The sequence below is a fragment of the Bacillus rossius genome, chromosome 2 (genome assembly GCF_032445375.1).
Source record: "Bacillus rossius redtenbacheri isolate Brsri chromosome 2, Brsri_v3, whole genome shotgun sequence".
Lineage (NCBI taxonomy): Eukaryota > Metazoa > Arthropoda > Insecta > Phasmatodea > Bacillidae > Bacillus > Bacillus rossius.
In genome coordinates, this window is record NC_086331.1 from 124,243,740 (window position 1) to 124,254,861 (window position 11,122).

Sequence of the window (11,122 nt, forward strand, 5' to 3'; positions counted from 1 at the left end):
AGTAATGAAGGAAAAAAGAGCTTAAATAAACTAATTTAGTGGATTTTTTGTAGTGATAAACATGTAGCCTGTTTTTTATTTCGTTATGAAATATCTTTGGTCTGTTGAACATTTAACTAGTTTTAAATTCTTTGGCCCTGTGAATAGAAGAAGGCAGACTTTTAATTATTAGAGTACTGGCTTGTTTCAAATTAACATGCACAGCAAGGAATGTTATATCATTTGTTATTTTCCATAGTTTGAAGTCATTATTCTTATGCTAGATTCATTTTTAATGTCAAAACCACACAATTTTTTAAGGTGGATGATTATTTTTAGTGATTTTGCCTATGCATACAACTGTTAGGTGATGAAATTTTTACAATAAAACTGCCTTATTAAACTGAAAAAATAAAGATATTTATATGCAATATGAAATCTACTTTTTTTACCTTTAATTAGAAGGGGGGGAAAATTAGCTTTAGCTTTGTAGCACTTACATATTTTATACTGCAACAGCCAAAGTGTAAATATGTAAATAAATCTAAACAAAAGGAATTCGAAAGAAGCCTGCTGAGTATTTGTAACATTCCTAACCTCTCTTTTAAACTGCACCATATTTCAGACACACAACATTCTCTAGAAATGTTGCTCTTACTGTATTCTTTAGTGTACTTTACAAATTAATTTGAATTAATATCCTTGAAAATATGAAAGCTTCTTCTTAGACACTTCTAAGCAGTTGTTTATTTTCTTTAGCATTTTGGTACTGTCATGTGTATGAGGCGAGATTGACTATACTTCTCCATAAAATAACTCCAATAGATAAGCTGTAAAAAGCACTACATGTATTGTTATATACTTTATATACAATTTTTGCATCTTTCCTGTGTTTATTAATGTTATTTTAAACAATACAGACATGTAATTTGTTACCGGTTATGTGTGTTGTTAATGTAGTAGAGTCTCGCTTATCCGACATAAACAAGCAGCAGAACGTCAACTAAGCAAAAATGTTGGATAATAGGGAGGTGTAATAAAAAATCATTTTCTAATAATATTAAACATTACAAACCTAATAAACATGTTTTAAAACAAAACAGGAAATAAAATTACTGAAAAACAGTTGGGATAACTAATTAGCTGTAGTAGATTCTGGAGCAGCCAAACATATACTACATTCATGATCACACTCATGCTCGCAACTTGCAGTTCATGTTACTTACTACTGCTTTTTTTTTTGCGGTCGTATGTCAGATAATAGGGAATGTCAAGCCGGATAAATGAGACTCTCCTTATTTGAGTATCCACGTATTTAATTGTATTTCATTGCATGTAAAGTTTGCTTTATTTAATTATACTGCAGTTAATTATTATCACAGAAATCAGTTGTGCTTAAAGTAGCTTAACATTAACTTATGTAGCAAGCATAAAACAATTATCAACCCATTGGAATTTTGTTGTTGACTTGTAACTTCTGGGTCCTCTGTTACCTTAGAGGCCATTTCACTTAATCTGCAAGTGTTGTGCATGGAACGTATGTCGTACAACAGTGTTGCAAGACAGGAATGCCTGCCCACCTTCTCGCAAAGCTTACCTGTTCTGCATGTCACATCAAATGCTTTATTGCTCATGGCATTTCCGTTCCTTGTTTTGTAACTAATATACTGTAAAATTCATACTTTCTTTGTAATAATTAATCAGTGATGCCTTTTGAAAGTTGTATAAAACGTACATATTTATGCAGATGCGTATGTGTATGTGTGTGTGTGTGTGTGTGTGTGTGTGTATATATATATATGTGTGTGTGTGTGTGTGTGTGTGTGTGTGCGTGCGTGTGTGTGTGTGTGTGCGTGTGTGTGTGTGTGTGCAAATGTTGATATATGTGCATATGAACATATATGTGTATTTGCATATATATGTGTGTGTGTATTTTACTTTATCTGCAGTATCTTCCAACTTCCTTCCATCTTAATTATACATTTAATGCACAACGTAATTTCACAAATAAATAATATCTTTAATAAAATACAGATTGTGAAGCAATAAACATTAAGATGAAATTGATATAATAAAATTTGTTATGTTGAGGTGTAAAGATAGCATTGAACAATGGATTACATAAAATTTCAAACAACCCAGACTTTTCAGATTACTCAAATTATTACAAGTTTTTATATAAGTACAATAATGTGCAAAAGATTTCCTAAAACTCAAGATTATACTCTGAATAAAATACCCAGAAACATGTGAATTCACCCGTAAAAATTTATATATCTATATATTTTTTAAACTTTACATTGGCTACAAGTATAACTTACAATACAACTGGTTACTAGTTATGTTCTTTCTAGCTTATTGTTGAACCATAATAATAAACATATCACCAAAATGATTTATGATTACCTAAACACAAAAAATGTGGAAAGAAAGAAACTGACAGTTACGTTATTAATTGTGAAATTACTGTGAGGACCCCCTATGGACTCAAGTTCCCATTTTTCTTGCTGCAGCCATTTCTGAGTGCCTTTAACAACCTTAGCAATCTTGAATACCTACTGTACTTCAGGCTCATTAATTTTTCATGCACTTTGCCTCAACCCAAAAGCCAAAATGTAGTTAGTGACTATGACCATGAAAACATACGGTCTAGAATTTGTTTTGCCACTGGCAAAATAATTAACTGTCTTATGTATATCTACAACATATAAATTACCAAAGTTTGCTTTTTTAGTACGGTAGTACCTGTCTCATTCAAACTTTGTGTTTTGAAATTGTGAATTATTCAAGAATTTTCACTGCTTCCTTGATTTTCTTATTTTATCAGTGTAAAAAAAATTTTTTTTTTGTAGGATTCAATTTATTATTTGGATGCTTTGAAGTATAATGCCCAGATCTATTTTCTAACATGCTGAATTTCTGCAGGGACAACATTTTAGAGGGAAGCAAGTGACGAGCGGGGTTAAGCTTAGGTGCCACAGAGAGTGGACTAGAGTTGACTTGATCTGATTTAAGTCCAGTAAGAAATTCCACTTGCTTGTCCTCTGTGGGCGCAGCACTGCTGCAACCAGTCAGGACTCGACACAACTGAGTGGAGCGGCAGGACTCAGGCCGGCTCCGGACTCGGGAGGAAACAAATCTGACTCGGGTCCATCCACTCCATTCACTCTGCAGGTTTCCTAGTTGCTGGCAGGATACGTGTGTGGCGAGATGGAAGGAACATCAATAGCAGAACTTCTGATTGAAGCTGTGCATGTTAACAAAGTGCTGTATGATACTGTTTGTAACACAAAACTAAAAGTCAAAATTTTGGGCAAAAATAGCTGTGAAATGTGGAACTAAATCAGATGGGCATCATTGTTTTCATTATTACAGAGCCATTTATAGTTATTTTAATTTTTTTAGTTTAGGTTTACATTTTTTATTCTTAGTCATATTAATGCATTGAGGCATGAAAATATTGCGGATTTATTTGACTTCAAGTTAGAAATTACTGTAAGACATTTTTATTTCTGTGTTACTGTCACGATTGAATCAAAAATTAATTGTCATGCCTTTGATGACTGTGAGACAGCAATAAACAGTTTTCAGAAAGGCAACAGCCAATAATAATTACAGAGCATCTCAAGTCTACAAACAACTTCAATGTTAAACCTGATGCTCAATGAATCTGCAAAATTTCTGGGCCTTCAATAATACCTACATATGTTATAACGTTATAAGTAATGTAATATTTATTGCAGGTGATACGGCCAAAACAATGTGGATGAAGTTGCGTGATGCATACCAAAGTAGTGTAAAGCCTTTGGAAGCTAATTTTAAAAATAGGAACAAGCTGCTATTTCCAAACTTTTTAAATATTCACAACAAATGGCATTTCTACAGACTATATGAAAGATAGGCCCAGATGTACAAACAAGAAAACATATAAGAAGACATATAAAATGAAGTTGAAAACAGTATGCAACCACGATCTGATGCTATATCTTCGTCAAACGAAGCTTCACAGAATGAGCAAAAAGTAAAAAGAGCTAAGGTTTCCAAATCGACCATTGATTTTCTTCGAGAACAAGTAATAATTAGAAAGGCAAGGACTCGAGAAAGAGACACATGGTGAAATCAATTAACGCAACCTTCTGATGATCTAAAACTGTTTTTTGACTCTTATGTATGCAGCAACAAAAACACACCAAACCTTCAGAGTGTTATTAAGAATAAGTTATTTGCTGCTGTCTCCGAAGCTGAAGACCAGCATGTCTTCATCTACAGCTCCACAAGATGTAACATCCCAATGTACACGTAGCTGTACAGAATTTGTAAATGTCACTCCTGAAAGTGTCACCAGTGAAAGTATGAGTGGACTACCAATAAGTGACATTTTTAGAAATTACATAGAAACTGTACACAGTAATGTTTAGTTTATAGGTCTTCCTTACCTCGAAATATATTATGATTACTTTGGGTTAGTTACAAAGGTTTTTAATGTTGTGTCATTTCAGTAGCTATCTATTTCAACAATGCATGTTGTCATTTTAATTTTTATTATTACAGAGCCATTTATTTTATTATATCTTATTCTCTTAGTTTAGGTTATATCTTGATAGTTTTTGTACTATTCAATTTTAGGTGCAACACAGTTCTCACTCACAGTTCTGCAGATACGGTACTTTCTAAATACAAAATATTTTCATCTGTATACACACTCATGTTAGCATGAAACTAAATTTTAATGGTAAGCCAAGCAGTAATCTGTTTTAAAGGAAGTACGCAAGTTTAAACAAGTGCAAGTGTGACAATTTATTACAAGCGGATGAGAGGCATCTCTGTTAAAACTAGAGTCGGAGTGGGTGGTGCCAGGAGTGCATCTTCAGGCTTGTAGGTGGCGGCGACGAACAGCGATTTTCTCGGACAGCCAGCAGGGAAGTGGCTTTCGGATGCCCGAACACCAGTATAAATGTACCTCAAAAGGGGTGGGAGAGACAGATTAGTATCACTGTCAGATGTCACTGACTTAGTGCGTTGGCTAAGGAGTCACAAGGCATGGGCACGTTGCACGTTACACGACGTGACCTAGCAACAGTGAACTGACATGGGCCTCCCAGTGGGGCTATTGGCCGCACATGTCCAGGGCCAGTTGCCGAATGTGGCAAGGCAATAAGGGATACGGCTCGTGCAATGCACAGAAGTCGTCGGCACAAGGTTCCGTGCAGGCGACTTGGCAAAAGTATACACAGCAAGCAGTATGATTATAAAACCTCCCAAATATGAGTGGGAGGCCAGCCATACCACTTCAAAATAATAATAATAATGTGATATTTTAATGTTGTTACATGACAAGAAATTATAATAAATAAAATTATTATGAGAACAGTAATAATCAAAGTGCGTATTATAAACATCTTTAATCTACATTCTACTGCCACAGTACTTTAGCATGTTGCGAATTGAAATAACGCATGAAGGAATCCCTCACTACGAATGATTCTTTCGTACTTCTGGTGGGCACCGCTCTGAGTTGTATCACGTTGTCCGCCTGAACTTCATTTAGATGAACCATGTTGTCACTTACATCTCTGGTAAATATTTATTGCGGAGTGTACAAGTGGCCTTCACTGACTTATTTAACTAATTCCACTGATATTTCAAACAGTTTGTGGATGACTTCATCGAGCAGCCAGTATGCCAAACGCATTTTCCTCAACACATGACAACTGTAAATATATATGTAATGTTTTCTACTTAGGGTCTTTCCTGGGTTAGGATGCATAACTTGTTTTAACAGAGGAAATTCCTCATCTGCAACTGGTACGTAAGGCATTGATTCCCCTCTATCATATAATGCATCATCAAGAGGTGTATTCTGTCCTGTCTTTAAGCGCTCTCCTATAAAGCTACTGGAGAAAATTCCGCCATCACCGAAGCGTCCTTTAGCACCACCATTCACCATGGTAACTGCATAGTTGATGTTTACTTAAGGCCAACAATGCAATTGAAAATGTTTTCTTGTAGTTAAAATTCGATGAACCTGAATTGGGAGGAGCTTTAATTTGTATATGCTTGCCATCTAACGCACCAATACAGTGATCAACGTTCCACATCTTCTTGAACCCTTCACCTATTAATTTCAGTTCTGTTGTAGGTTCAGGCATTTCAATCGGTTACAAATGAAGCCAAATTGCATTCCAATGATTTCCCTGTACCTGTCCAACAGAGACAACACATTAAAAAATAATAATAATAATAATAACACTTGACATATAATGTAAAAATCTTTAAATAACATTTTGTAGTATACGTATTTTTGTTTTCAAACCTAAACAGCAAGTTTTTCTTGAGAACATATTGGTTTGCACCAGTTTGTACTCATCTTAACTTATATCAGCAGCAATAATATTGTGAATATCTTCAAACTGAGACCTGCGTAGCCTAAAATAGTTTTTAAACTGCTTATCAGTTCGATCCCGGCACTAATGTGTGGATCCCCCCAAAAGATTCTCCTTGTTTTACATATGCACTTAACCAAATCCTTCCTGTTATTCGCTAGTAACACACTAACTGCAAATTCTACATTTCCTGTTTTGGATTATTGACTCTGATCCAGAGCACATGTCTTTCACACATCGTCACAGTTTGCACCCCCTAGCTCAGAATGAAGTGCGATCTCCTGTCACTTGTTCACTCAGGTCTGCATAGCCACCGTAGTGCGGTCAAGTCAACTCCAGTCTCTTCTCTGTGTGCCTTAGATTTAGAGGTACTCAAATAAATGCAGTATCAACCAACAGTCTGCTGTGGTGGTGGTTGTGGTACGTTTACACATTTGGCTTTACTCGATTAGCACAGTGTCTACTGTTAGTGAGTACGGTACAGCTGTACAGCAGTACAGCAGTACAGCAATACACGGCAGACTTTACACTCTCTAAGATGGCTGATATGTGGATGGTGCACGGGGTGGGGAGTTTGGCAAATTGCAGCAGAAACAGACTAAGGGCGCTTTCACAACAGAAATGTACAGGGTAGGAAGACCTTCGTATGACTTAACCAGCAAATGCCTAAAACTGAAGAGTTTCATAGTACGTAGAGTAATGTACACCAAACTACTGGTTGCTAATGTGTACGGCTAACTCTAAACATCTGTGCTCGCTAGTTCTCTCAGCCAGTGGTGTAGTGCTCTCATGCCCTAAAAATTTCTGTACATTGTTCCTTAACAAAAATTGCTTGTTTTGACATTTCCCACCACCACCCATTAAATTTATGCCCCGCAACTTCAGAACAGTCTGTACATCTTTGCGTATTGTTTTAACAGGAACACACTTTACTGTATAAATATTAATTTTTTTAAAAAACATCATCTTATTTTCCTGTTAACTTGGCCTTGTTATGCAATATTATGCCACACTGCCAATAATTATTTTGGTAATTATGAGTTACTTAATGGTTGTAACTTCAAAGTTGGGTATTATTTTACTTACAAAGTCATCCTGTATAGTAAAATAGTATTTCAGAAATTAAATGTCTAATTATTTGCACATGTAACATATAAACATGAGCCTGTTGATAAAATGAGCAAATTTAAACTAATCTTACAGAATTTCTTTTTTGTTTAGGAGTCCAAATGGTTCAAATTAAGGTCTTAGTTTGACTTATAAGAAAATCTATTCACAAAACTGCATGAATTAATTTATTTTTTAAGTATTGTGTTAACTGTACTAATTTGAAATAAATTTTTGACTTTAACCTTGTTTTGTTTGGATTTTTGTTCATAAATGTTTTTAAACTTGATGAATTCTACTTTAAATTCTTTACTAAAAGTTACAGTTATAATCTAGATCAAAAACTTTTTTTTTTTCAGGATTATTGTATATTTTTATTATTAAATTGATTATATGGTGGATATTAATCTATTGAATAGAAATGGTTACTTCTCGTCATAAAATCTGTGTTGTTTCCAACTAATTTGTTTCATATTATGTATGTTGTGTTATTTTGGTATAATGATATTTGTATACATGTTTATGTTTGTTTTTGTTATAGTGGGTGCTAAACTTGTGATCCCGCCGGCTGACAAAGCATCTATGAAGCCTTCAGCAGTTTGTGATAAATCTAGTAGTGGTTGCAGTAGTGTTCCGAGGCCCCGCGGGCCTCCTCCTCCAACTCCAAGTCCCGTAACAAGTATTCGACTATCTAATGGAAAATCAACAGAGAGTATTTCTTCAATAGTGTCTGAAGTGGAACAAACACGATGCTTTCACAATCCTGTACCACCACCGAGGAAGGTAAAATTGATTTTATGCTTGATATACCCTGGATTTGTGTGTGCTGCAGAACTAACAGTGTCCCTATTTCCCGTGGTGGAAGTTTTTATTTGCTGAGGTAGGAAGTGAAGACATGTGATACTTTGCTATCTTGCATATTTGCAAGGATTCTGTAAGGTTGTGCAGTGGTAAAACACTGGACTTTTAAGAGAAAGTGTTCTCAGTGGCTGTGATCGCTAACACATCACACTATTATAGTGAAGGTCATGGCTTCAATACCAACAAGTGTAAAAAAAGTTGTTTACCTTGTAATGTTAAATCAGATGCATATTTGAACAACTGACATTAACTCCTTTCATAAACATTATTTTTCCTTTTAGTAGAAGGTCATTGATGGCCATGATTGCCAATGCATTACATTGCAAGTTTGATCCCAACCTGCCAGCTTGATTCAAATTTATGAGAACTTATTCAGAACCCTAATGGTGTGGAACCTATTATAATCTTGGTTGTCAATAATTGCTCTGCTATAGCCTATAACTATCTGGTGATATAAATTGTACCTGTGCATTGAGTTACTTGTAATAAAATCATTGTTATTAAAATATATTGTTAGATCAGGCTTTAGTTTTAGTTTTGCTTCATCTAAGTGTTTGTGGCTGCAATTCAAGGTAGTTTACCACTGATAAATACTTGGTATTCTAGGTTTGGGACAGTAAAAATTTTGGTTCGTTATTAGCAGTGTACACAAACTGTAAAGTTGCTTAGGAAAGTGCAACAGTGCTTATATTACCTCATTGATACTATTTGTTACTGTTGCTTTTGGTTGTGCATTCTTCATATTTTATAAATAGGTTTTTCCTTTTTGCAGACTCAGCCTCTACCATGCTTGACAAAGCTTGCAGTTACTGGATTGCGAAGGTGTCGTGCTCTTTATGACTGTGATGCTGATAACCCGGATGAACTGTCATTTAGGGAAGGTGAAGTGATAATTGTGACAAATGAACAAACAGAAGATGAGAATTGGAAAGATGGTTATGTAGAAAGTGATCCTTCTAGACATGGCATGTTTCCCATCAGTTTTGTTCATATGCTAGCAGATTGATGTATTTATTTAATAGTAATTTTCAGTTCATTTGCTAACAGCTTTAATGCCTTAATGCCGTGTTAGTACCCCAAGAACATGAGAGATGTTTATTGTTACTGGTACACAATACCTATGTAATATAGTTTTTGGAGTCAAGAATTATTGTAGAATTGTATTTAAAAATCATCCTTGTGCAATTTTGTGAAAATAATTTTATTAGAAATATAGTGTTCTCTAGATTGTTAGTTGGCAATGTAGTTCTTTAGTGTGCACTTACACATTGTGCATGCAAATGTGCATTGATTTTGTATGTAAACATTTGTGTGTAACTTACCATTTAAAGAGATAAAATCAATTCATGGCAAATACCTACTTGCCTTTAGGACCCAGAGTGTTACATGTATGCTACTGCATAAATTTATTTGTAGAGTAAATAAAGTTACCATATTTTGCTAGAATTTTGTGTACATAACCTGTTTATAGCAGTAGCTTATTATTAAAAATATCACTGTACCCTTCCTGAAAACCAAAATATTGTATGTTCTAGTTCTAATTTATTTAAAATGAAAACAATTTTTTTTAGAGTGCCTTAGAACAGTTTTTTCCATATTTGTATGCAGCACTCACCTGGGGGTTTATTTTAAGTTACTTGAAAAGTAGTTAGTTCCTGAATGTTAAATGACTTTTCTCGGAAGATTTATAAGGTTTGGTTTTCTTAGTTCCGAGTGACATCTCTATACTCATTGGCCACTGATCGGTATTACCCAACTGCTACTCTGTTGTCGAAATTAGACTTTACAATCAGCAATTCTATTTAAATGATTTTGGATTGGAAGCATGGTGTAAACAATTACTTATGAGCTGTATATTTATGCATTAACTGTTCAGATGCTATTTACGTAATTTTCACAGTGAATTTAAATATATTTACACATCTTTGTCTAACTGTTATTCTTTTATATGCAACAATGATAATTCAATTTCCTCACTTGCTATGAGTGGTTAAGGCCTCAGCATGTTAATTTTCTGGGTGGAGAAGCTTTATGAGTTAAGTCCTCCACCAAATTGTTTTTTTTTTTTAAAGTCTCATTAGAATTTGGATTTTCTTCAATCAAATTAAAGCTTGAAAAATTTTTAAGCTGTCTAGCTTGTGTTTTCTTATTTTATCAGCTGTCTTTGGTATTTTTGCATGACAATACATAGCCTTTAAACATTTTTTTGGGGGAATTTTGAATAAAAATAAAGTCTATAAATTACAGTGTGAAAAACAAAAATAAATATTTGTAAATTGTAATTTTGAACTCATTGTCTCATTCTAAAATGATATTTAATTATGTAATTTATACTTTTAAAACTTATATGTTTTTTACCATGATATTTATTTTTGCTGAATACCTACTGGTGATCACTGAATAATTGGTTAGGCACGACAAGATGAACATTTTATTCTCATACAGCCTTCAATTTTTGAAGAGTTTATGTGCGTGGATGGAAATGAAACCTAAATCACTGTGAAGACTACAAATAATTCAATTTGTTGGAGAATCAAACTCAAAATTATTTTCACCCAAAAGTTCAACAGTCCACACCATCAACCAAACCACTCAGCTATATCTGTTAACAGTTTAATACTATTTTAATATTATTAATGATGTAGCCATATTTGAAAAGGCAGAGTAGGCTTGAGCGTAATGCATAACCTTTTGAATATCTGTATTTATTATTTTATTTTTTAACTTATTATTTTTAAGTTTCACAAATTAGTAACAAGTATATGTCTAGTAACCTAAATGACACTGAACTG

At 34.2% G+C, this 11,122-nt stretch overlaps 1 protein-coding gene across 3 annotated transcripts in view; it reads left to right on the forward strand.

Moving 5' to 3' along the window:
* Positions 1–9,776, forward strand: part of LOC134529754 (arfGAP with SH3 domain, ANK repeat and PH domain-containing protein) — an 89,904-nt gene extending 80,128 nt beyond the window's left edge. For all 3 annotated transcript variants that reach the window (XM_063364152.1, XM_063364153.1, XM_063364155.1), the window contains 2 exons: positions 8,011–8,252; positions 9,103–9,776. In XM_063364152.1, coding sequence (XP_063220222.1) covers positions 8,011–8,252; positions 9,103–9,336 — 476 coding nt within the window. In that variant the 3' untranslated portion in view covers positions 9,337–9,776. The remainder of the gene's footprint in view (positions 1–8,010; positions 8,253–9,102) is intronic.
* The last annotated feature ends 1,346 nt before the right edge of the window (positions 9,777–11,122 follow it).